This window comes from Amblyomma mixtum, chromosome 10, assembly GCF_055824585.1.
Source record: "Amblyomma mixtum isolate Tamu chromosome 10, ASM5582458v1, whole genome shotgun sequence".
Classification (NCBI taxonomy): Eukaryota; Metazoa; Arthropoda; class Arachnida; order Ixodida; family Ixodidae; genus Amblyomma; species Amblyomma mixtum.
The window spans coordinates 180,617,300-180,645,292 of NC_143021.1; the positions used below are offsets into that span (position 1 = coordinate 180,617,300).

Consider the following 27,993-nt stretch of genomic DNA (forward strand, 5'->3'; position numbering starts at 1 on the left):
TTTGCCAGGAAAACAATTTTTAATTCTGGTTCGAATTCGTTGCCATCTTGTTGTGTCTTATGAAATGCTGAATCGTGTTGGAAGAAAACAAGAATGATGCCTTCATGCAAAACTTGACAGCGCTTTGCCTTTTCAGATGGCAGGTTCACCAGGGATATGTCATTACAGTACTGCAAACCTATATTCTTAGAAAGGTAACAATTTGCTTAGATCTTTGATTCCAGGAAAATGCTGCAACATCCGCTGAGAAAGACTTGTGCTGGTTCTTAAGACGCTTGCTGTTCCTAATGACTAATTACTAATGCAGGCCAATCAAGGACGATAGACACCTCATTTTATTTGCATGTTTGCTTCTTTCAAATGATGCATTAGACATTAAAATACTTGGTTCATCACCTTGCATTTGCCTACAACTGATAAATAATTTACAGTAATTGAATATCTTGATGCTGTTAAAGTTCTACCAACTGAACGATGGCTGTGACGAGTCGCAAGTGTTTAGGTTACAGGAGGTACCAAACAAACCGCAATATAATCACTGATAATGTAGTTTTCAATCACTATAATGCTTAGGCCAGTCTGTTCAGAGCTAGACTGCAACAAGCGATGTAACAGCGGTTATTGTGCAGTTTTTTTCATGCCTTGCGTGACCTAAACTCCCAATACATCAAAGCAATCGTTTAGTTGATGAAACCAAAACAGCGTCAACAATAAATTCAATTATATAAATTATTTAGCGGTCATAGGCAAATAACATATGATGAACTATGTATTCCAATGCCTAACACATCATTTGAATAAAGAAAACACACAATTAAAATTAGGTACCTACGGTCCTTGAAAAGCTCAACAGCAATGAAAACAATACACAGAATTATGGAACTTTCAAGCCATCTGTGAATCAAATGTATTTCTTAAACTACCCAGCGATATCTTGTACCAAGGAAGGCTCCTTTGCGCAGTTCCTAGAAAAAACAAAACAATATCAGCTGTGATTACTTGAGTCAACTTTTTTACAAACCACATTGCTGACAAGGCAAGTGTGGTCTAATACATGAGGCATCAGGTCATTTATATTCAAAAGGAGAGAGTAAGCTTGCATGTGGCTTGACATTAAAGGGATACTGAACCAAACTTTTGGCGCTGCTCTTTTGCGTGTAAACAAGAGCTTGACTGCTAAAACTGATAAATATGACAAGCATTTTAGCGAAAAAGGCGAATAACACGCTTCCTTTCGCGATTTATTGCCATATCGTTGCACCTGGCGGCCGCCTGTGGAAGCTGCGACTTGACGTCATTACACCCGCGCGCCCACCGTTCCCGCAGAAGCACGATTGCCATCGTTACTCTCGGCTTTTCCATGTCTGTCGTCTGCTCACGGCGTACACAGATATGTCAAAATGTTAATCGATGCTGTCTACTTGCCATAACCGTATGCATGCTTACGTCTGCTAAATGCAGCTACTTTTTCCAGACCTTACGCCATTTCTAACATTCTCACTTTTAAAACAGAAGCGCGACAATGTTCAGATTGGTGGCGCCATCTGGTGGTCAGGAGGGAAGCATTGTTGTCAACAAACCGACACCCCTCTTAGCCTAAAGGGGGCAGAATCATCACTCTAAATAAAAAATAAAGCAAATTTATTACTCGTAAGTTTTCTTATGGGTGACAGGAGACGAAGCGAAAGACCGGTGGCCCATTTATGACCGGTGAACGCGCTGAAGAAGCCAGTGACAACGACGCAACCAGTCCGAAGCGAGGTTTCATGCATCGAAGGGCGCCACCATAATTGTCGCCGTGGGAGGGTGCCATGACGTCACACTCTTCACCTCGCGCTGGCCGGGAGGGCTTGGCGCGCGCTCATGAAACATCGAAAATAAAACCATCCGCTGAAAAATATGCGCAGTGACGACTAGATTTCGGTGTAATCACATTCCGAGAATCTATTTTCAGCGTTTTTGTTCAATTTTCAGATTTTGCTTCAGTATCCCTTTAAAGGAATAGAAACATCAAAATTATAGGCTGTATTCTTTTCTGAAAGGTTCTGAAAGCCACTCAGGCTTGGTTCCGCATATCCTAAAATAAAAATACAATATCTTGTGCGCATTGTTTGCCTTTTGCCATTGCTTGTACGCCTCCTTGTAGATGCAGAAAGTTTTTGGCAAGTCTTCTGTAGTCTTTTTATTAAGTGTCTATACACTTTTAAGAAAAACAAAGGCTGGTCCCAGACAATGGAAATATTGCAATTAACATTTGCATGAATGCAGCCAAAATTTTGCAACTGACATCTGCATGCATACAGCCATACATTGAGAGTACTAGAGTAATGCATGGCTGTCTTAAACCTATACCGCTAACAGACAACACACCCAGGTTAAGGTATCATGACTGGAATTAGCTGCTGCTTTGCCAGTTGAGCTACCAGACAACACCAAACGTTCTGAGGACATCCTCAAATGAACAAAACGTCCTCATCCCGAACAGGACATTCTGAGTACTTTTTAAGTGCATCACGGCAAAATGTCCTCACGAGGATGTCCTCAGTTTGTACTTCGCGGAACAACTCCAGGACAAAAATTTCTCAAATGTCCTACAAACATCCTATCGCAGGACAATATTGTGGCATTGAACTGAGATAAAACCAGCTTTATCTCCCGCACTCGGCTTTCACTGCGTAAAAACTGCAGGTTTATTAAAAGATACTTGTATACAATAGAGATGTAATGTAGGAAACCACTGTGACTGAAAATATTATGTGCCTTCAGGAGATATCTTAAGTTACTTTTGTTTTCAAACCTGGTCTTATGTACTGCGTACTTCTGATGGGGTTGGAGTGTTCAGATTTTTGGGCAATTTGTCGGATTGGCCCACTGAGGTGGCAGAGTTCAACTCCTGAGAGAGTTATATAGTCATTGCTGTAGGAAAATATTGCATGGAGAATAACCTGTAACTGCCAACAAATATGGTGAACGAACCAGTCATTTGTTGAGTACGTGAAACTTTTACAATATTTGTTTGCTAAAATCCAAGACAAAAGAAGCATGAAGAAAGCTGTTTCACAACCCCTGTGCACACTGCCTACAACACAGTGAACCACATTCCCTGGGCTACACCATCATCTGATGTCTTGAAAACAGACTGAGAAAGTCCTCCAGAGGAAATCTGAGAATGTCCTGAGGACGTACTGAGGCCGGACAACAGGACTAAATGAGGACCTTTTGAGGATTAGAAGAGGACATCCTCAGGACAACACAATGTCCTCAAAGATTAATCCTCAGGATGTCCTGGGGACGTAGTTGTGTTGTCTGGGAAGCAGACCACAAGGCAAGGCTAAATTTGAAGTGGGCCAGCGTTTCAAACTATTTTGGGGAATCCATCCAACATGAAGCAGGTATCAAACAAGGGTTACAGTTGACGTCTGTCTTGACACATCTGCATCGCTTTTTGAAATGTGCTCCACGTTGGCGACACTTCTAAAAAATGCTAGACTTAATAGGATGATTTTTCAAGTTCAATAAGAAACCTACTTAGTAAACTTTTTAGGAGCCTTTTTAAAGAGGTTGAAATTTAACCAGGTCTTTCCTGCCATATTTCCTCAAACTGCTTACAGACACAAAAAGAATACCAATGGCCAATCTTGCCGCTGACAGCAGACCTAACCCTCGAATAATTTCCGTTTTCCTGGTGTGCATACACTTAGTAGAAGTCACTGCACTTGGAAAAATGTTTGAAGAAGTTATCCCTGCAGCGTAATCAAATGTTACCGTTTCTCCACTTGCTTCCTTAAACAAACACTCCCGACTACTAGTGCGTGCTACTGCCACAGCCACTCAAAACTAATAACCTCCACACACTTTTGAACAAATGAAGGGCACAGTAGACTCCCTTTAAGATGAACATGAAGGGACCACGAAACTGTTTGTCTTAACAGAAGTACCCCAAAACAAGTTAGGTGAGCACGCTGGGTATGTCCATATACCGGGGGTTTCACTAAACACTTAAAAAAATTCCTGAAAATATTGGGTCCTATATAGGAAAAAAATAGGTGTAGGATCACACACTCTGCCCTGGCGGACACAATATGCTGCAAAACCCCCTCTAATTATTCAGGTAATTAACAAAAACCAACTAATGAACATTTTATTTATTGTAGCTGGATGGTTAGTCTCAAATGGGAGTTTGATGCCGTGAACAAGACGATGTCATGTCGGTTTCTGAAACAAAGAACAGATTTTTTTTTTTTTACATTCAGTCCTATACGAAACCAACCAAATGGTCTTGTACTGTTTATCTTATTCTTATCAGAAATCTACTAATCAATCAGTAGTACATTAGTAGTGCTCTCACTTCTATGCTTCTCACTAAAGCTGTAGCAATAGTTCTTAGAGATATGAAAGCTTTGTTATGCTAGACAGGATTTTATAGTGCATAAGCAATGTTATAAAAACCGCCCATTTTGCAGGGGCATATTTAAAGGGTGACTCTAGGAGGGGGCAGTTGGGTAGGGGGCAGTTGGGTAGGGGGCAGTTGGGTAGGGGGCAATTGGGTAGGGGTGGTCCCATCTGGGCTATGTATTTCTTCAACTTTTTTGACCGAAAAATAGGGTTGAGAATGATTTCCTTATGTAAAATATTTCGTTTAGGGGCGGGGGGGGGGGGGGCTACTGCCCCTATCGCCTCCCCTAAAATTCCGCTCCTGGCATTTTGGTAACAAAACAGGTTGTGTTTTTGCACATAAAAATTTCAGATTACATTTAAAATATGTATCAGCGTCCTTCCAGAACACAAGAATAAGCGAAGGCCTTGTGACTAACCATTCTCCAAGAAGCAATCTTGGGTGGAATGATGTGTGTTCTTTATAAAACCTCCCGAATCAAATCTTCAAAATTTTTTGCATTTAGTTAAAACAGTTCCCTGCAATAAGTTCACCATAGCCTTCACACAGAATCTTGTTTTCTTTTTAATGTGAAATTACTTATCAGATATGCATGGACAACATGAGAGCAGTATCAACTTTGAGAAAAAAACTCTCAGAATGTATGATTCAGATTCGCCTCAAATGTGTTTACCAAGTGCAGTTTATAGTGTACTTGATGATAATCCTATCCTCTTCGACAGATAAAAGCCCTCATACAATTTTTTTTTTTCCCAGAGTCACAGCAAACATGGTTTGGCTTGGTTTATTGGGTTTAACGTCCCAAAGCGACTCAGGCTATGGGGGATGCCGTAGTGGAGGGCTCCGGAAATTTAGACCACCTGGGGTTCTTTACTATGGAAATTACTATGAAAATTGAATTTCCGTAAGTCGTAGATAAAATATAACGAGGAAGATGCACCAATATCTTCGGCGTTTTCATATTTAAAATGAACAATTCGTTTTTGTATGACTCAGTTGACACAGCTAGTGAAAGCGCAAGAAGAAAAAGTAATACTCATTTATTAGATCCAAAAGAAGGTGATTAGAGCGGGAATATCTTCTCCTTCTTGATATTGGTTTGTGGTTTATGCAGTTCAATGCCCCAAAGCGACTCAGGCTATGAGGAACGCCGTAGAGAATGGCTCCGGAAATTTTGACCACCTGGGGTTCTTTAACGTGCACTGACATCACACAACTACACGGGCCTCTAGAATTTCGCCTCCATCGAAATTCAGCTGCCGCGGCAGGGATCGAACCCGCATCTTTTGGGTCAGCAGCCGAGCACCATAACCACTGAGCTGCTGTGGCGGTGCTCAAGGCAAACAGGCATCTCATGAAAGGTAACCTACACAAGTGAACACAAAATGCGCAACTGTCACAGAGTTTTCGCAATAGCTAGCATTGTGGCCAGTGGTAATGCTTGTCCCTCTCTGCACATTAATATAAAGGAAACATAACACTAAGACTTCCTTCAAAGCCTTTTGCTGCTCGTATTACCTCTCCACCTCAATGCACCCTTCCGTCTCTCTCTTCTGCTTCACTAATGCGAGATGCTTCTTTGATTTCCGGTGAGCTGAAAAGAAAAAAAAGATACATGAATGCTGGCGCAAAAAGGACATTTCTTGAACAGAATGGCGACGCACAGAAGCCAGCTCTGCACACTTCTCACTTCCTGCAGAAACCCTGCTGCAATTATTTAGAAAAATGCACCATAGAATATGTATGTATATATATATATATATATATATATATATAGGACTACCGTATTTTCCGGTGTATAACACGCACCCTTGTATAAGACGCACCCGCCATTTATGCAGGCTGCCATTGAAAAATTTGGTATATAAGACGCACCCGTGTATGAGACGCACCCCAGTTTAAACAGGTAGGCTAGTGAGGCTAAATTAAACACGTTTCCGCGATCATCGCGAAATGCACCGTACCTGTGAGAAATTCTTAAGCAACGCTAAGGCAACACTCACGCCACCAAAAAAGAAACAAAAAACGAAGGAGCTCTTCCATATGTCCACAACAACATTTTATTTCTACTTAAACTTTCGAAGTCTTCATCCTCAGGTGCGCTATCAAAGAGTTAGCCCATTTCATGAGGCAACGCGGCTGAAACACGCACTACGTACGTGCTACGTACACGGAGCAAACAAAGTTGCAAAGGATGACTAAAAAAAATGCCGGCTTGTCTTGGCTTGTCTTGACAATAGCGAGAAGCGCGATTGTCGCCATCTTTTGGCATTTCACATTACTTCTGCTTTGGGCCTCTGAAACGGCCACGTTTTTGTGATCCCGGAAGACGTCATCCCCGCCGTTTCATGATAAAGTTCACCTGAAAAAGTAGCACACAGTGGTCCCGGTATTGAAGTATTAACCGTGTTACAACCGCGTTATTGGCAGCGTAAATTTTTCGGTGAAAAAAGCTTGAGCATGAACCTGAGTAATTTCTGAGCTCGCAAAAAAAAACGAAAAATTCGCGTATAAGACGCACCCTTGTATAGGACGCACCAGCAAAATTTATGAAAAAAAGTCGCGTCCTATACACCGGAAAATACGGTACTTCCGTTCATCCCGTCCTTCACGAGGTTGTGAAGATGGCTGAGGAGAACACCAGTTAAAGCCAAAAATCACACCACGGCGTGCACCTTTGCACAAACTTCATTTTATTATGCAACTGCCACAGCTAGTAACTATCATGTTTAAATGCATATATGGCAAACTTGTTTTCCCTACCATCAACTTAAACATGCAGTACTAAGCTCTATATGATTCCAATCACTGTGTGAACTCCAAATTACTACACAAGTTTCCTGAACAGATGAGTGAAGATGACTAGATGCTGCATTTTTTCATAATCCTCTTTACTGAATATGCAAGGCACTTCACACCTCATTTTTGAGCAGTGCAAGTGATGAAAATTTGGGCTAGAAATCACATTAGCGGCAGGCCAACCCATAACAGCAGCATTAATACTCTGTATCTCCTGAAAAGTTTGATGTGCCAACTCATAACTAGCTGTCAACATATGTGAGCACACCTAGGTTTGGTTTATGGTTTATGGGGTTTAATGTCCCAAAGCTACTCAGGCTATGAGAGACGCCGTAGTGAAGGGCTCCGGAAATTTCGACCACCTGGGGTTCTTTAACGTGCACTGACATTGCACAGTACACGGGCCTCTAGAATTTCTCCTCCAAAGAAATTATAGCCGCCGCGGCCGGGATCGAACCCGCGTCTTTCGGGTCAGCAGCCGAGCACCATAACCACTGAGCCACCGTGGCGGCTTGGGCAGACCTAGAGTTTAGTGCATATTACTGAACCCCAGGCAGTTGAAATTAATCTGGAGCTTTCCATTACGATGCCTCTCTTAGCCCACTGTGCTGCTCTGACCAATAAAAATCCACCCATCAATCAATCAAGACTTTACATGCACAATATTCATAGTATGTCATCTTCAACGTGCAAGAAAAATCCCTCGCTTGCTCGAGAAAATACAAGTCAGAACGCACCCTCCCAGGTGATGCTGCCAATGACAGAGATGTCGCAGATGTCACAGGTGAACAAACGATGCCGGTTGTTGTTGCTATCAAGCAGAGGGATGGGCTCATGGCTGGGCACCCTACCCTGTAAGGTGGGCCACCAGACATGTCAAGTTTTAACCAGCAAGCTTTTTTCTGTGACACAGATCGCAAGCCTCACATGATCTTCCTGATGACATAGATTAATAAAAATAGAGGTCGTATCAGAGCTGATCCATACACACTGAATGTTTAACGCACTACCACTGAGAAGCTACGAAATGGTTAATGAGACACAGATGAAGACCGCATGACAAGACTGCCTTTGTCTTCATCCGTGTCCTAATAACCGTCGTGTAGTTTCTCAGTGGTAGATTGTTCAACCTTTAGTATGTATAACAAACTAGCTCCTACTGCCACCTTGATCCATACACAGCACTTGTTGCCTTACGATGTTTGACATCTGAATTATTCGTGCAAATTTACCTTACGAGTAGGGTGTGTAGTTGCCAGAAACAGACAACAAGGAAGACTGCTATACATGACCTCACAGTGAAGGCCCATATTGTGAAAATGATGGCAAGCACCTTGACCCCCCCCCCCCCCCCCCCCCCGTTCTTTACTTTGTGCTTTCAAGAAACCCATCTGCCTGCCCTCTCTCTACCACTGACTAGAGAGTGTTAGTTTTCGTGAATGAGTACCATTTTCAATACACCGACCGATTATTATTGACTTTGAAAGCAGCTTTGCCTGTAATTTGAAACAATACCCCCAGAGCACATCATCATCACCATCAGCCTAACTACAAACATAATGCTCAGCCACGAAGGCAACTGACAGGAGGGTGATTTGCCATTCTTTTAGACAGCAGTTCTTCTCGCACTGGCTGGTTTCGCTCCTCACACATAAACTTAAGCAAAGCTTTGTGAACACATAAAAAAAAAGAAAGAGGTCATTAAGGGACCCTGGTGTTAGTAGGTAAGCGCCAACACTAAGAGTATGCCCAGTGCTCTGTGTCACAGCTGCTCCGACAGCAAAGCATAGTGCCAGAAGCTTTTATCAATCTGTGTTACCTGGGATTACCAGTGCATACACCTATTTCTGCCGACGCCCATCTATGTGAAGTTATCCAGCCATCTGCTCATGAGCTTTCTAACGACAAGTTTCCTGTCCTGCATACATGCTCTCGCCCCGGGCCCTGACAAGCAGTGGAAAACCTCACTTGCCTCTATAAAGTCACCGACAATCTCAAAGGCCTTGTCTCTTGCAGTTTCATCCCAGCGTGATACGTCCGTCGCGTCCAGGCTGTAAACTGGCGGCACTTGTCTGTCTGGGGCTGGAATTTGAGATGTTTTACGACATACATTGACAAATCGATGACGAAATGAAAAAAGTACGCAAGGCATATTGGAGAAAACATGAAAATAACCCAGGAAAGCTGAAAAGGCAGGAACTGTCACTGTTTCCTCTTCTTCAAAATGAGCAAAGTGAGCAGCGAGAATGAATGGGATTGAGTTAATGACTTTATAACAGCCTTGAGCTACAAGCGATAAATGAGCATGAAGAAAGGGATGAACACGGCACTCACTCCTCAAGAACCGCTGCACGATCCACTTCTTCTGTTTTCTGGAATACCGTTTCGTCACTTGCTTCATGAGCCACAGCCCTAGGAGAACAAGTAAGAAATGAAAGAAGTCAACATAGTTACAAGAGACATTTGGTTATAAAAGACATTTGAAAGTGGTTTGGTTGGTTTTCCTACATTCGCCATGTTAACAACATCACATACAAGAGACACTTGGTTCCTAAGGAAAACTTTTTATGCGTAGCATATTGCAATCACTCAGTTCAGCCCTTGGGCGTGGCCGGGCAGCCACCAAAACACGTGAAAAAACAAAACGAGACAAAAAAAAACAAAAAAAAAACGCCTGAGCATGGTGGCGGTTGCCACCGCCCCGTTTCAAAGGGGGCGCTCCTATCCATCCATCCATACGTCACGGAGGAAAAGCTGCTGAGAAAATCGAGTGCCGCCAAGCAATACCGCGCGCAAAAAGACCGCGCAATATGCAACGCATTCTTGGCTTAACCAAGCTAAGCCTGGGCATCTTTTTTGGGTCCCTAGAGTAAATACTTCACTATTTAAAAGAGACACAACCCAGGTATGCTCACGCAATGCGGCCGACATCGTACCAACTTGTACACACTGCATTTTTCATTCCCTTGACTTGATTCATGTCACATATCACATAGTTGCAACTACTGTCTCGCTGCACCGAAATTGCCATATCACAGACTGCATGTCCTCATGGAGAGATCATGAACTTCCTCCTCAGCTACTTCACGGTTACAGCCACGATGATGTATTCTACATGGATGAAGTTATCTAGTCCAACTCCTCAGTGTTTTTAGAATTTTTGGTTACAAGAGACCTTGGTCATAAGAGACATCTTTCTCAGGCCCCTTGAGTGTCTCTTGTAATGATTAGGTTTGGTTTGGTTTATTGAGGTTTAATGTACCGAAGCCACTCAGGCTATGAGGGACGCAGTAGTGAAGGGCTCCAGAAATTTCGACCACCTGGGGTTCTTTAACGTGCACTGACATCGCACAGCACACGGGCCTTTAGAATTTCGCCTCCATTGAAATTCAGCCGCTGCGGCCGGGATCAAACCCACGTCTTTCGGGCCAGCAGCCGAGCACCGTAACCACTGAGCCACCGCGGCGGGGCTCTCTTGTAATGAGGTTTTACTGTAATTCAATCGAATAAACTTCTCCATATCTAAGCGAACCACTTGACATTAGCAACATGCTGCTAAAATAAAAATTACGGAAGCGTCAACACATGTTGAAGGTGAGAGATAGCCTGTGATCAAGCAAGCGTCGCTGCAGTACGCTCCTCCTGAAACCCAGTGTACGTTAGTATGTAAAACAACTGAAACTTTGCACAAAAGATAAGCTACCCTAAAAACCTGAACTTCATGATGCTAAAGCACATGCCCTTGAACAGAAATGTACATCTCCTGCTTTCAAAGCAGTTAAGGGGGGATGAGGGGATCGAAGGTGACTTTTCTATTTTTCCACTCAGAGTGATAAAATTTGGCAGACCGGCTTAAAACAGCATCAAACAATCAGATATAAAGTTTCACAATGACAGCTTCATCATTGTTTATATGTATGTTGCCCCCATGTTGCTTGCTTGCAGAAAGCCTAGCATGACAAAAGAAAAACAGGCTACAGGTCTGTAAATGCTGTTAATATTTACTAAGAAGTGTGGTATAGATCAAGACTCTCTAAATTTTTTTTTTAGTTTCTCAACTCTTTTGTTTAAAGGACACAATATGCACCTTCTCTTTATGCTTAGAATGTATTGTGCTCTAATTGCCATGTAATAAAAACATGCGAGCCTAAATGGTAAATCTGAGACTGTCTCGATGCAGACCACATTTCAGTGATCACAACAAAACAAACGAGGTAAAAATCCATGCACCCATTGCTGTGCTACGCTTTCCACGAGTAAGGTATTAAGCTGAAAACAAACTTTCGAGAAAACAAGCCTGAAAGTTCTAAGCTAGCACACACTGTCTATATGTAGATGCCGACAAATATATTTATTTGGATATATTTATTTGGAGTTTATTTTTGGGTGAAATAATTCAGCACAAAATAGAAACAGTGTTCGAGATGCGAAAAAGCGTACTTTTCAAAAATGGACTTCTTTTGCAATTTTTGAGATCTGATCTCCACAACTCCACTTAAGGATATATTTTGGCAGATCTTGCAACGAGTAAACTTTTGACGCTGGAGTCATGGCTCAGCCCAGTGTGACAGGCAGCACATATCTGGCATTCAACCAACTGACCATGTAGACTGGGAGCTCTCAAACCGGGTTCCAAAGAACATTTGTGTTCCTTGGAGTGATTCTTGGATTCTCCAAGCATTTAAATCTATGCATGCCTCAACCACCACCGTCCCTTTACTCACTTTACTTTGGGGCTGACCATACTTTTGTAAATGCTTACTGTTTTGCCATAGAGCCAGTCACTATTAAATGAACTTTAAGATTTTTTTCAGCACCCACACACCAACATGCTCTTCTTCGCATGCATGCTAGGCAGAAAGAAACAGAAGCCAACACACACGGGGTTCTCCAGCATCTTTTGAAAGCATTTGAGGTTCCATGAGGCTAAAAAATGTTGCGAACATCTGATGTAGACAGTGTACCGGATGCAGAGTAACTGCTCCTGGGTACCGATTACATTCATATTTTACTTCTAGACAACACAAGAGTTCCTGTCCTTGCATCACCACTTTGGATTGTTTTTGGCACTGGTAGTTTTCGGCATTCACTAGCGGTAGTTCTGCCACCATGAACAATGCTTAGCCAGACTGTCTCAGCTCTAAATTGACTCTGAGGACAACCTGAAGTTTGTCTAGGATCATGGACTAAATCCTTCTGATGACAAACAGGCTGAAAGACACCTATATTGGTGTTACTGGGTGTTTCTACACAAGCAGTGAGGTGACACCACCGTAAGTTTTTTTTTTTTGTTCAATGAAACATGAAATGAATGATCGCTTGCCAAAATGTTAGGGTAGCTTTTGTATCATTACTGCTAGTGCACCTTTAATGCACGAAGAAGATTAAAACAGCTAAACAAACATTGAAACTTAAAAGAGAAGCAATCCCGTGACACTGGACATCCCCAGCAACGTCAAAGAGGAAGAAAATATTCCACTCTGATCCTCAGCAATGAAAGCACCTCTGATGTTAAAGGGACACTGAGGAGAAATTGAAGTTGACTTGTATCGACAGAATACCAGCTCCCGATTACAAAAACGCCACTCATACTGACAACAAAGCTCTTGTAACGAAGAAAAGAGCAAGAACCAAAATACAGGTATCGCCGCCACAGGCCAAACTCGCAAGTACAAGCGTGATGACATCATAGGACAAAACAGTGTTGCTAGAACCAATGGTTCTAGTAACACTAGGACACGAGAAGCCACGAATCACTGAGGCGCAGCAAATGAATGCGCAAATCTTCTTGATGTCGCCAGATGGCGCCACGTACCCGACAGCTGCGCGCGCTCCTGCAGCGCCGGGACCAATCAGCGCCTGCATGCTTACAGCGATATGCGGGCTCCCGGTATTCCGCTAACAGTAAACAAGGTACACGGTATGCTAAAAGTGTCTATTTGCGAGAACTTCGTTGAGGACTTCGAGAACTGGATCCATTGTAACGCTGGCAAAACGCCGGTGCAAACGTAAACGAAGCGACGGCCGCAATAGCCGATAGATGCCTTCAACGTGCGGCCGGCAGTAGCTTTCTTTTCGGCTGCTGCTGGGCCACACTGCTTGGCCGCACTGCTGGCTTCCAGAAATCACGGAGTCTGCGTTACGTCATGTGCACGTCATGTTTCACGTCACTTAGTCCTGTGTCGTCATAGGAGAATCCCAAGTTTGAATCAGAGCGGCGAAAAAAACTTCTTCAACTTCGAATCCAAATTTCTTAGAAATAAAGGCATCTTTCGCTGCCGGCCAAGTGGCAACAAAGCCATGAAATGCCGAACTATCGGATTTTGTGACAAAAAAAATATTAATAGAGCTCTCCTCAGTGTCCCTTTAAATCTACGTCAACACACTCATGAAAGGCCCAGCTATAGATTTTGCTAAGAACTCAATGCTATTTTCACCAACGAATTTCACCAATGAATTCTTAACAGCAGCTATGAGTGGCAATTGGACAACATCGAGGTTTCTCCGTAACAATGAAACCATGACTTTGCTGCCAGCATTATGTGTGGCTATGCAACGGCTGAACAAAAGTTATTCTTCCACATACTTTGTTACTGCACTTGTATGCGAGGAGCGGCAGCCAAGAATAACAATTCAGTGCGAGCTCGCACAAGCTGACAACTACAGGAGACGTCTCGACCCTCGTAAGTGCTTTTCCCTGAATCTTTTGCCTCAGCGCCATTTAGCGAAAGCCAATCTCACGTATTGCTTCCTGACATGTTGTCATTTCCTGGACACTGTTCTGCATTGTTCAGCGGTATCCAAACTCATGTCCATTGCTTTCAAAGCTACGCACAGTGATTTTACAACATTCGGGGGAGCCTGAAGTTGAGGTTGTTCCCAGCAAGCAGCAGCTGCTATGCACATTAAAGCTCAACAAGTATTACTTTGTAGGTAGAAGTATGAAGCTCAGCTGTCTGCATTTGCCAAGGAATTTTCCTCACGATAAATAATGCTGTTTTCTAGAGTTCGACTTAAAGGTGCACTGAAGAGGAATCTGAACTTGTCTTTTTGCCGCGGGAACTCGATCTACCGTATTTTCCGGTGTACAAGACGCACCCTTGTATAAGACGCACCTGCCATATATGCAGGCTGTCATTGAAAAATTTGGTATATAAGACGCACCCCAATTTACCCAGTTAGGCTAGTGAGGCTTAATTAAACATGCTTATGCGACCATCGCAAAATGCACCGTGCGTGTGAGAAGTTCTTAAGCAACGCTGAGTGATCGAAAAAGGCAACACTCACGCCATACCAGCCCACGTCTTAGCACAAAAGAAAAAAAGCGAAAGAACTCTCTTTATGTCCATAACAATTTATTTTTACATAAAACCTTCAATGTCTTCATCTCCGGATGCGCTATTGAAAAGGCAACACGTCTGAAGCATTCTCTTCGCACTTCGTACTTGCAAAGGGTGACTAAAAAAAAAATATCGGCTTCTCTTGGCTTGTCTTGACAATGGCGAGAAGCGCGACTGTCGCCATCTTTTGGCACTTCACATTATTTTTGCTTGGGGCCTCCGAAACAGCCGCGTGTTTAAGATCCCGGAAGTGGTCAACCCCGCCGTTTCATGATAAAGTTCACCTAAAAAAGTTGCGCACGGCGGTCTCCGTATTGAAGTATTAACCATGTTACAACCGCGTTATTGCTACCTCCACCAAATGTAGGATGGGGTTGTGGCTGAGCAGAACCTAGGTCGCTTTGCAACGTTCAGCAAAGGTGCAGGCCAAGCGTTCGGGCTGCGAGCGAGCGTCACACCTCAGGATCGTCGTCTTCTTTCACTACTACAGTTCACCACAGTGAGCGAGCACGGCTGCTACACTACAGTAGTAATATTTTTTCGGTGAAAAAAGCTTGAACATGAACCTGAGTAATTTCTGAACTCGCAAAAAAAGACGGAAAATTCGCATATAAGACGCACCCTTGTATAGGACGCACCAGCAAGATTTTTGAAAAAAAACCGCGTCTTATACACCGGAAAATACGGTACACGTTCCTAGCATTCTTAGAAACTGCAACTTATTGCCCTGTATGGCCGATTACCCTAATTAAATCGAATTAACATCCGGCTCCCGCCCTTTTTTTAATTCTGCCTCGTACGATGGGCGGAGTCGACCAACGCGTGAAGTTCCTTTCAGCCAGCTCCGTGGAGGCTTTGCTTTCGCTTTATTTTGTTTTTTAGGTTTCCGTGAATAAATAGTTTCATTCGCAGATAATATAGCCGCAAAATAAGCCCGCAGAAATAAAAATACACGTGGACTATTTGCTACTACGGACTACTACGTATTACTCCGCCGATGGCAGAGCGGCAAGCCGCCACGGGACTGGGCGAAAGGCACTCCACGCGTTGGTTGACTCCGCCCACCGTACGAGGCAGAATTAAAAAAAAAGGGCGGGAGCCGGCCGTTAATTCGATTTAATTTGGGAAATCGGCCACAGAGGGCAATAACTCGCAGTTTCTAAGAATGCTAGGAACGTGTAGATCGAGTTCCCGCGGCAAAAAGACAAGTTCAGATTCCTCTTCAGTGCACCTTTAACAGCAATGACGGTTATTCTCTTGAATTGTTAACTAACGTACTTGTGCAGTACTTGTGCACACTCGATGTCAATAAAGCCGGGTCACTGAGCATTTGAGAAAAGGCCATGTGGACCTCATATAATGTAGTGGTAGGCTGGAGAGAATAGCTATTCTGAAATGTATAAACAGACTGGTTAGACAGTGAATACTTATTGATTTATCGATGGATTTTGACAACTGTTGTTTCTGTTAGTGCCCACTTTGTAGCATTTTGGAAGTTTAAAACAAAACGTGTGGAAAAATATTTCTACAGTTCATTTTGATGTCATAAAATATTCTTTAATGTTTTCACATAGCTTTCTTTTTTCATTTGGATTTAGAATCAGAATCGAACATTTGCAGCTGCAAATACAAAAATATAATGCACTTCTGAGCACATCCCCCGACTTCCTCTCTGGAAATTTAGAACAGGAGGTGAGAGTACAAGTATTGAAACAAAAACTTGTGCTCACAATGGCAAAAACAAAATAAACACTATTCAATGGACAAGAAACCTACCACCTGATATGGCTCAGAGTAAGAACTGTGACACCTTGAAAACAACTTGAAAACATCTAGGGCTCACAGTTACTATAGTAGGATACAACAGCAGCTGGTGACATTTTGCAACGGTCCACGGCGTCCTTTATTACTCATATTACTCCGCTGGCTAATCACAACAGTAAACGAAATCATCTTTTTAATGTCTGGGTTAATTAAACAAGCCAGGTATCAAAATTCTAGTCCTTATAAATTTTTTCCTTGTGATTGTTCAGGTAACAAGAAGAGTTTTAACAACAGACAACTTTTTTGTCATGAAGGAATTCTGTGCAGCAGTCAAGAATGTGCACGGAGGTTCACTACAGGCTTACCGTATATTGCCGATTATAAGTAGACTCCAATTATAAGTCGACCCCCCCAACTCGCGGCCCCCATTGGGCAAAAAAATAACTCCGAATTTAGGCCGACCCTGCCACACCCTGCGGTCCTAGCTCGCCCAAAAAGTTTTTCAGAAGGCCGAGTCATAAAGAAACATTTATTTGTTCACGAAACATTTCAGACTCGTCGTCGCCTGTGAGGACACAGTCACGATCGTCATCTTATGAGCCACTGCTGCCGCTGGTTTGTCGATAACCAGTTGCTATCGTATTAAAACAAACCTTTGGTGCATATCTCAATTAAGGGGGGACACTGGTCTTAGAACTATTTTCCTTATTTTCATTTCAATCCTAATGAAACTGTACCACCTTGCTCAGTTTTTTTATGCTGATTTCAACAATGAAATTACCTTTCTCATAAATTAGTCGGTTCCCAAGATGATTAATTTTAATTAGTCATTCATTAGTACCTCGGTGCAAAAAAAAACCGCTCGATAAAGAATAATTTTTAATCCATGGCTACATAGTATGGTGACTAAAGAGTGCAATAATCAAAACCATTTTTCCAATTTACCCTCATTAGTAATTTTACAGCACTTGGAATATCAATGTTCAAGGTGTGAATGTAATGCATCGATAAACTTTGCAAAGTTATAAATGTTTGAAGTGCGATTGAACAAATCTGCTTCGATTATTACACACACTGTGCCTTCAGCTTCCCTTAGCAAGCAATACGACACCTCTGTCTGTCCTAGATGTTGAGATATCGACATACTAAGACAACCAGATGTCCAAAATTTTCATGCCATTAAATTGTCTGCTCCTGCACAAATTCAGCTCATACGATGATCTGAGTGGGATATTATGGTGAAAACGCTGATTTCTTGAAGGAAAAAATTGGTACAGTTGGAAAATAATAGCTCGAGATTCCACAAATGTCACTTTTTGAAAAACCGATTTTTTGGTCATTTTTTGGTCTCAAAGACCAATGTCCCCCCTTAAATTTAAGTGTTTTTTTAAGCAGATCCACTTTCGCACCGTGTTTAACAACTATTATGGAATTACGAGTGCACAGGGCATGATGTTATCCGCGACTCGGTCGAAATTACTTTTGACCCCACATATAGGCAGACCTTAAGACTCCGCATATACGTCGACTCCAATTATAAGTCGACCCCCCCAACTTTGGAAGGACATTTAAAAAAAAACGTCGACTTATGCGCGGCAATAAATGGTAAGTTGTATCCCATAGTTAAACATTGACACGCTGTATACATCCACAGTGAGGCGTACCTTCAGCAAATGCTTTTTGTCCATCTGGAGAGGCTTTCTCTTCGGCGTTCATGAGAAGGTACTTGTGGAACTCCTTGAAGCCAATCGACTGGAAGATGCCTTTTGTATAATCAGCTTCTCTGGGAAAATCAAGGAGAAGTAGTGTGAGGAAGAAAATAACCATCATGGGATTAGAAAGATATCCTCACAAAGCTGGGATCAGCTGAGAAGCAAAAGCTACTAATGAAACTTGAAAAAATGAGAATTGGTTCTGAGGAAAGGAAAGGACGCAGTAACTACCTCACATATCTCAGCCATTAAAGGAGGGAGTGAAAGAAAAAAGGAAGAAAGGGGAATAATTTCGATCCTCTGGGATCTTTATCATGCACCCACATCACACAGCACCTTTTGCGTTCCCCCCCCCCCCCCCCCCCCCCCATTGAAACGGTAGGGTTTGAACCCGGGTACTTCTGCTCAGTAGACGAGCGCCTTAACCCTTTCAGGCGCTTTGTACACAATTGTGTAAGCGGCAAACTTACAGCTTTTTCTGAGAAACTGGAACACTTAACAGTGATTTCATTATTTCAGTCAAATTGAGCACCCTTCTTGTTGCAAATAAGTTGCTTTTCTGAGCCATGTAGCGAATGCAGTAAATAATATTTCACATAAGAGTGAGCTAGGTAGCACTTTGTCCGCCGTTTTTGTGCAGACAGATTTTGCCGCGAGTGAAAACATCGATTGTTTTTGCTCAATTTCGAGCGTAATGTGAATCTTCCAAACACAAAGCGATTCCACGATCCTTAGGGTGTTTACCCGACACAAGAGAACATTTAGATGTTGTTATTTCTAACAAATGTGACACTTTGTATGGAATTCTCCACATCGTTGTAAAAACTTACCTGCTGGTCTTCCACGTTCGAAAACTAACAAATTCCCTTTCTTGAGACCTGAATATACTACTTGGGTGAAAAAATAATAGATTTCAGTCAAAACAAAAAATGGCGCCTGAAAGGGTTAACAAATGAACCACCGCGGCGAGTAAACCTACTAATCCTTTCACAATTAAGCATGTGTAGTATTTAGAACATGAAGAACACTTAAGAAGCAATGTTTCCCGTAACAATATGCAGTAAGTGCAGTTTTAAATGGCAGCTTTCAGGGCAACTGCATCGTGCGCAGACAGGATAGTGCTGTGGGCAACTTCTTAACCACAAAAATGCACTAGCTACCCGTTTCAACTAGTCAAAAACGGTTTGATTGGGAGTACATTGCCTAAAGCTACACAATGAGTGTCTAAATGAATGCAAGAAGGAAAATACCTGTTTTTTTCCTTTTCCTGATTTTTTCTTTTCCTGCTCTTCGGTGTCAAAAAAATTCAGGGGGCACTTTGTTGACCTAAAGTGCGGTGAGGCGAAAGCCTTAAGCGCGGTGTTGCCGCTTGTGTCACTGATGTGTTGTTAAGATGTTAAGCTAAGAGTGAAACGCGACAGCGTCTTGCAAAGCTGCCAGGGAGTCCATAGAACACCATCAACAGTTCAGTTCTACGCCTTGCTCGTCAGTAAATTGGTTATTGAGGAAAGGAAATGTATCTGCCTGGCATATCTCGGTGGACACCTGAACCTCCCTGTAACGGGAAGGGAGGAAGATGGGAGTGGAAGGCACCCTATCTAGTGATGCGCCTTTGTTCATTCCAAACCATCGAGCTGGCGTGGCGGAGTGGTTAGAGTGCTCGTCTCGCACTCTGGAGACCGGGGTTTGATTCCCGAACTCGACAAATTTCCTATTCGGTTTTATTTATTTATCTGGCCTGACTAGAAAGGTCAATTAGGCTAATTGGGTAATTAAGCAATGAACTAAACTCATTCCCACTTACTTGGAGCATCACTATACGATCCCTTTAATTGGTTGCATGGTTACTAGCCAAAGTACAATTAGCCCCATTTGAAATTCGCGCACTGTGACGTCATGACCGTTTCGACCAATTGAAAAGCGTGACATTTCTGTCGACAACTGCTGCTTACAACGATGAGGCATTAAAGGCTTCCGCCTTAAAACTTGAAAGTTCTACAGAAGTATACAAATGAGGCAAACTTACAGATTGTGGTCCAAGCGATGCCTGTTGTATCTTTCATGAAACTCTTCCATCTCTTGGATGAGGCCAGCATTAATCATGTCGTCGACACGAGCATCCAGCCTTTCATCCAGCACTGCAATAATGTTGAGAGTGATCACAGAAACACGGATGCAGGAAATGACTAATTGTTCAACACCTTTAGTTTATTTATAAAAAAAGGCCACGCCGCGAAGTTTAGTGTCCGTATTTATAGTCTAAACATACCAGCGTGCACTTTATATTTCATTGAAATACCACCTAGCCCCCAAAGTAGAATGCATTACGTTTGTACTGCTATAATTTTTGGAGTGTGGCAACATATCTAGACTTCCTATCATGATGTTCAATAATACGATAACGCCCAGAGATGATATGAAAATTCACTCCAGAACATAAAATCTTATTCACAAGTTTGGTATGTCATCCGCACTGGTCGAGTCCATTAGAAAAATTAATTTTTACTGAGAATGAAGTGGTGTTTGCTTTGCAAAGTCCAAAAAGTAACCTGAAGCCCATAAAGCCAGTACACATGCCAAGCAGTGCCATTCTTATAAAAAAGTTAAAATTCCACCGTGCACTCAATGTTTTCATGAGTCCTTCTGCCAAAGGTACTGACTTCAATCAAGAGGACTTCACAACACAGCATTCGGAACTCAGAATCATAGAGGTGTCAGATCAGCAGCTTCAATGACCACTGAGTTGTACCATATTTATGTTGTCAGTGGGGCCACCGCGGTGGCTCAGTGGTTATGGTGCTCGGCTGCTGACCCGAAAGACGTGGGTTCGATCCCGGCCGCGGCGGCTAGAATTTCTTTGGAGGAGAAATTCGAGAGGCCCGTGTACTGTGCGATGTCAGTGCACGTTAAAGAGCCCCAGGTGGTCGAAATTTCCGGCGCCCTCCACTACGGCGTCTCTCATAGCCTTAGTCACTTTGGGACGTTAAACTCCATAAACCAAACCAACCATGCTGTCAGTGTATGTAATCAGAGGAAATTGGATCACTGTGAATGAATGGTCCTGATGGCAAAAAATTGTTCAGGTGCAGCAAAAGCAGATTCTCACTGACATAGATGCACCTCCGCGGGTTCACAAGGACAATAGCACAAAGTGACCACTGCAAAAATACCGGAGTGGCCATGACCAACACAACTTATGCCTCTGATCACCATGCCTAGATGTTACTGCTGAGAAACCACCATGAGAACCACAGCCAGCTGTGGACCACAAAGGGATTTGAGGATCCACGCGGTTGGCCCTTCTCTAAACAGCAATGGGTAGCTAACTGCATTCTAGAAAGCAGCGTTCGAAAGGAGGCAGATGATTTGGCAGTTTTTCTGATTCTGAGATGTTCTATCTATTTTCCCCATTTGAAGTCGACGACAATAAGATATTTCTCCAGGGATGTCATGACTGTTTATGCTATTCAATCGGATTGCTTAGTGCCACAGCGCCACCGTTAAAACCCTTACCTCGCAGCATCATGCAATGGCTAAAGTATCCTGCTATCTACAAAAGTGAGCTGTCATGTTAGGTCCTTTCTTGCATCCCTTTGTCATATTCTACTTGACCTGTGATAGCTAACCTTAATATCTAAGCGGCACAGTTAAAGCTCCTAGCAGGCAGACCTCTCCTTTACTCATTAAAGTCTCTCTCTCTCCTAGCTGTAGAGAGAGAGAGAGAGAAACTCTTTAATATAGAGAATTTAGCCGGTGTTTAAAAATCGCTGGCATGCTACTCTGCGTAGGGAGGGGAATTTGGGGAGATAAAGACAGAAGGAGAGCGGTGTGGAAAACGTGAAAAAAAAAAACGAAGATAAAATGCGGCCATGAAATGGGTACTAAGGATGCAACGGCAAGTATTGATGTAACCTATGGAATGATGGAGTGCATAGTCCGACAAATGGACTGACGAAGTTCACTGCATGAAGAATGCATGAAGGTAACTTGCAAGTGAATTTAGAGCTTATCGAGATGTCCAATGTCTTTTAAATATGTAAATAGAAAGTTCATTGCAAGTCTCTGTTGCCTAAGGCAGGCTAAGGGACCTAAAACTTTGTTCATTGTTAGGGGCACTGGGCAGAGCTTCTGCATGCAATGTTCATAGTATGCACGCTCGTTAGCATACGCAGGGCACTCAAGCAGGATATGTTCCACAGTTTCTACCGAGGCACAGTTGTCACAATGCGGACTGTCCATTTGTCCAAAGCGGTATCGTAAGCCGTTTGTGTATGCAGCTGTGGATTGACCCACATGATAAATGTGTATGCATGGCAAAAATATCCGCACAAACCATTCTGGTCGCACTGCAGCCACAGCACACATGGCCTCTCGTACCGCAGAGGCCCACCAAGAGAGCTTCCCCCTTCCAGCTGCTGCTGCTCCTCAATGAGCTCGCTGTGGGGCCTTCCATGGACTTGGAATACCTGGAGGCTCCTGAAGTGAGAAAAAGAAAGTAGACAAATAAAAGACGACACTGTGCCTCGATGCACCCCAGGGAAAGGTCAACACCACTCTTGAGCGGGGTCTGAACATTATTCCCAATTTTCCCTTCAAGGCGGGTCTGAGAGTTACAACAGAGACGTTAACCTAGTACACCATCTAGTAATCTGTTACTCGCAAATTGCACATCCAAACCCGCAGTCTCGCCGCCGTGGTGGCTCAGTGGTTATGGTGCTCGGCTGCTGATCCATAAAGAAACGGGTTCGATCCCGGCCGCGGCGGCTGAATTTCTTTGGAGGAGAAATTCTAGAGGCCCGTGTACTGTGCAATGTCAGTGCACGTTAAAGAACCCCAGGTGGCCGACATTTCCGGAGCCCTTCACTATGGCGTCTCTCATCGCCTGAGTCGCTTTAGGACATTAAACCCCATAAACCAAACCAAACCAACCAAACCCGCAGTCTCATTTTGTCATGTTTTAGGCATACCACTCCATTCGCACAAAAATGTACAGGCTCTTCACTAAGAACCAGCCGTGGTGGCTCAGTGGTAAAGGCGCTCGTCTACCGAGCCGGAGTACCCGGGTTCGAACCCAACCGCGGCGGCCGTGTGCTGTGCGATGTCAGTGCAGCCCTGTGCTGTGCAATGTCAGTGCACGTTACAGAGCCTCAGGTGGTCGAAATTATTCTAGGGACCTCAGCTACCCCACCTCTTTCTCTTCCACCTTCCTCCCTTCCCTTAAGGAATGGTTCACGTGTCCATCGAGATATACAAGACAGATACTGCACCATTTCCTTTCCTCAAAAACCAGTTTTACTCTTCACTAAGGCCTCTCCACCTGTCATACGGTCACACATCTTGCATGTCATGTGGTCAAATGGCAAACTGACTCCACGAGGCTCAGATCCATAGTCTTGCCCAAGCCAAGGCACTCGACAAAACCCTCTACAAGGTTCTCTATCGCACTCTTACGGACACACCCAAATAGACAAGTCAGAATCTGATCTGCACACTCTTTACAAAGCAGCTCTCCAAATCCCCACTCAAACTTTTGTACTATGTTCTTATGATACCAGATTTTTTTTGTTCTCCATATATGCTCCTTCCCTTAGCCTTCACTGCAATCCTCAACTTGCTCACCTATGGATGGATCCTCCCTCAGGCTCACATCCTATCTATGCCCATAGCCCTTCAGGTCCCTGGCCTCCCATTTCTACAACCTCTGCATCGCACCCACTCCCCACAAGCTGTTTTCAACCTTTCACCCAGGATGCAGGCAGGCCCAAGCTGCCCATAATTTCCCGCCTCTGCACAGTCACACAGTAGCATACATCGTTGCTTCCATACATAGATCTTTCAGTGCTGGAGCTCAGCTCGTACTCTTATACACTCCCCTTTTTTGTCATGAACCTCTCTCTTCCACCTGCAGTCCCTACCTCGACCCCGTGGACTGTGCTACCGAGAGATGCTCTAGATTGTACATGCTTTATCTTCCCTTGACCGAGCAGTACATCCTGTACACCGACCATCAAGCTGCTTTCCGTGCGTTTCAAAGGACCATCATACCCCCGGACACACACTCCGACATAGACATGAAACTTCTGGGTCTGAAACCTCGTACAACACCACTCAGGTGGCATTCGGAGATTGCTGGAAATGAGCCGTGTAATCAGCTCACCCGCGAGGCTCTTGACTGGGCCCCAGTGATCCCCCCAGCCCAGCCCATTATTCTGTGATAAGGAACTCCCGATAAAAAAAAGCCATCTCCAACTGAGGAAGGAGTTCGCCACCCTCCCTGCCTCACACTCTTATCTCTTTATTTCCCAGGCTCATACCCTTTGTAGAATTATGAAAGACATTAATTTCACCAATAAAACGTTATTTAAGCTGCTTCCACTCTGGGCCCAATTGCCCTGAGCTCAATGCCTATCTCACACACCGTCTCTTCTACTGTCCTATTGCTCTTCAGTCCCTTTTCTGCCCCCATGCCTTATCCCCAGCCCTCCCCTGGCATATCTGGCTGGCTTATCATGAAAAGGACCAGCTAGGCCAGGTGTAGCAGGTGACACACAATTTGACCACCTCACTTGTGTTCTGAAATAAATGGTTCTGCCACTACTACTACTACTACTACTACTACTACTACTACTACTACTACTACTACTACTACTACTACTATAAGATGCACTCCATTCTTATGTTGCTTTATACCCTTATTACAAAAAAAAAGCATAGATTAAAGGCAACCTTTAGATGACACAAGGAGATGTAACATTTTATGGCACTGTTGAAAAGAAAAAGCAGCAAGAGGTATGTGGCACTCAGCTGGAATGCATCAAGCAATGAGGCTGGGCTGGAGAGCTGAGTTGAAGCCATTTCAACATATATTTATAAAGACACAGTTTGCATGTAACCTTTGCCTTCTCACAACCTCCTGCTCTTTCAATACAGTAAAACACATTAGGATATTAGGAAAGGTTCTGGGTTATGCCATTCTTTGAGAAATCATAAGCAAGACGATTTGCAGCTGAGCATCAGGTCACCCAAGTTAAATACATGCGGTTCTCTTCAGGGTTACAGTACTAGCCAAAGAAGAGATTTACCACCATTTTAAAATGTGAGAGAACAAGAACAGTGTGAAGGAAAGTGTGCACTGCCAAGTATGGTTTGGTTTGGTTTACGGGGTTTAACGTCCCAAAGCAACTCAGGCTAAGAGGGACACCGTAGTGCAGGGCTCCGGAAATTTCGACCACCTGGGGTTCTTTAATGTGCACTGACATCGCACAGTACACGGGCCTCTAGAATTTCAAGTAGGTTAGAGGCAAGAAATACTGTAGCAAAACACACCCCTCCCATTCTTTATGCTCTGCTTAACTAAACTGCCTCCAAAGATCTCAGTCACTTGGAACATTATTCAGCAAACATTCATTTCATTTGCATATTTTTAGTTTAGCTAACTTTCATAGTTACGCAGCATGGCAATAAGTGTCACTACCGTCATCATCAACCTAACTACATCCACTGACAAGATGAATGCCATTCCACTGATTTCCAATTAGCTTCCTCCTTCGCCAACTGTGGCTACCCCCCCCCCCCCCCCCCCCCCAAAGTTCTCAATTTCAACCAGTCACTTGGCTCTCTGCCACCTTCTCCTATGCCAGCCTTCTCTTGCAATCTGCTTGGTTGTCCTAAGAGACTGTTGGTTACATACACTTTGCATTACATGACCAGACATTTTCTGTTTCTTCTTCTCGATTTCAGCTGGGATATCATTAACGCACCTTCATTCCCTGACTCACCCTGCCGTCTTCCTGTCTCTTGATGTTACACCTATCATTTTCCTTTCCATAGCTCACTCTGTTACACTTGACTTATTATCAAGCCTTTTCGTAGCTGACAGTAAACAAAACTGAAGGCAATAAGTCATCATACCATAAATGTTTAAAAATATGAGAAATGTACATGAGATAGTAGTTAGATAAGCTTTGATTTTGCTGTCAACAGAGATACCAAAACATTACAAAAATCAGACCATTTCATCGGTCAGAACAAAAAAACACTGCACTTTTCCAGCAGTTCCAGCACAATTCAAGCAGATCCAAAACAAGTGACGGTACCGTTCGATCTTTCGACGGTCCTTTGGGTGGAGTCTCAGGGCACGTTCAGGATCTATTGTCTCCAGGCACTTGTACAAGTGCTCTGTCGATACGTCTTCCAAGATGGCGCTCTCGGAGACTTCGGAGAGTAGTACAGTTGCAGCTGCCTCGGCCTCACTGTCATTGTCACTTTTGTTTTTCAGGAATGAGTTGATGACTTCTTTCAGCAAGACGCGATTGCTGTTGTACGCAGGCTGGTCATCAGACTGCTTCTGTGAGGGTGATAGGAAGCAGAGGTCCCAATATGAGTAAATATAAAAGCTTAAGTAAGGTTGCACTGATGAATATGAACACGAAACAAGTCAGAGGAACATACCTGCGGCCGCACAAGAACCTTCCACAAAAGGGACTCGATGTAATAGTTTGTGCCACCAACAATTATGGGTAGCTTCTGTTTGTTGACCAAGTTGTTAATCTAAGATGGGAAAAGAGCAGTAGACGTTTTGTCACTCCAAACAAACAACGCGCGTTCATACCAAAGAGGTTATCATAACGACTAACCATAACTAGAGTTCACACTACCATAACCTTCTCGATTCATTCGAGAGAACCTCAATGGTTCACCCTCATTCAAGGCATACGTTTTTAGAAGCTTGTTTGCAACCGCGCACCTTAAAACTACCGGCTTTTAGTTATCGACGCAACCCGGGTATGCTTTGCAGAAGTTTTCGAGTACTCGAATAACGTCTAAATACTGTGTTTACATTACTCATTTAAACTTGTAAGCCGGCGTACACTGTCATCGCGCTGATGCCACAGTGAATGGAGCTAACGTATGCGCGTGAAATTTAGCTAATTAGCGAAAATAAAATTACGAAATTTGACTAAGCTGTAAAGGAGACACGAATTAAATGAGCAAAAGAAAAAAAAAAGACAGCGAAGGAGACAGACTCACAACACCAAGTGCCTTGCTTTGGAAGTCGGCTACAGTGAAATTCAACAGGGGATCCAAAAAGTCGAGGAGGTGGTGCGGGGCAGCATCTCTTTCAGCGGGCGTCACCTTATTTGTGATGATGTCGAGTGACTTGTACACCTTGAGAGGTTAACAAAATTGCAGTAACTGTTGAATTGTGACAGACAGGACAAACAACTGAAACTACGTGTGCGCGACAGACTACGCAAGAGGTAAAGTGAACAAGGTGAACGAAAACCGAACGACTGGACATCTTACCTGCATAGAATCAGCACTGATTATTTCCCCATTAAACTTTGAAGCAATTTCTATGGCTAACTTGGATTTACCCGTCCCAGTCGCGCCGAGGATTACAACAAGAGGAAGATTTCGGCAGCATTTTAACGCGCTGGGAGCTGCCATTTTGACAGAAAGAAACTAAAGAAACGGCAGAAAGAGATGGTGGCCTGATTTGTCTTTCAAATTCGCTAAAATAAAGTTTATAGTACAACAACTAAAATAATTTGCTTTATTTGTAAAAAAAATACTAAGTATGTGATGCAAATAAAATAAAATTTGGAAATAAAAGTGGTATTAATGGTTTAAACAGCCTTTACGTGATGATCGTGCCGCTTACAATTGACCTTGGCGCTTATTTGGGGTCTAGCTACGCTGTGCAAAGAACGCGCCGGTTTTGAATTAGTTTCTAGCTGGAGCACGACGACTGCATGAACACATATCATGATCTCACCAATCATTTTAAACTAGAGAGAAGAACTTTGCCCCTCCGGACAAAATCCTTAATAAAGAACGAGATGTTACGTGGCGTCGTCTGCAGACGAGATCGACACGCACCCCATCACTCCTCGCGCACATTTATCCGGATCTACGCAACCCGAACAGTAAACACTGCGGCCAACGAGCCAACTACGATCATAACCTATGGGATTGCAAA

The 27,993-nt window shown here is 43.4% G+C and overlaps 1 protein-coding gene across 2 annotated transcripts; it reads right to left on the minus strand.

Moving 5' to 3' along the window:
* On the minus strand, positions 1-27,486 carry LOC149327879 (tRNA dimethylallyltransferase-like). 2 transcript variants are annotated; one of them, XM_089563614.1, is made up of 12 exons: positions 27,318-27,484; positions 27,042-27,179; positions 26,463-26,561; positions 26,108-26,358; positions 22,345-22,487; positions 20,038-20,149; positions 17,964-18,082; positions 9,530-9,607; positions 9,168-9,277; positions 7,933-8,047; positions 5,915-5,990; positions 1-965 (listed from the first exon to the last, which is right to left on the minus strand). In XM_089563614.1, exons 1-12 carry the CDS (start codon positions 27,459-27,461, stop codon positions 920-922), a joined length of 1,431 nt encoding a protein of 476 aa, XP_089419740.1. In that variant the 5' UTR covers positions 27,462-27,484; the 3' UTR covers positions 1-919. The 2 variants fall into 2 exon arrangements, with proteins under 2 accessions (XP_089419740.1, XP_089419741.1); XM_089563615.1 differs by lacking the exon at positions 27,042-27,179 and having other exon boundaries at positions 27,318-27,486.
* Between the last annotated feature and the right edge of the window lie 507 nt (positions 27,487-27,993).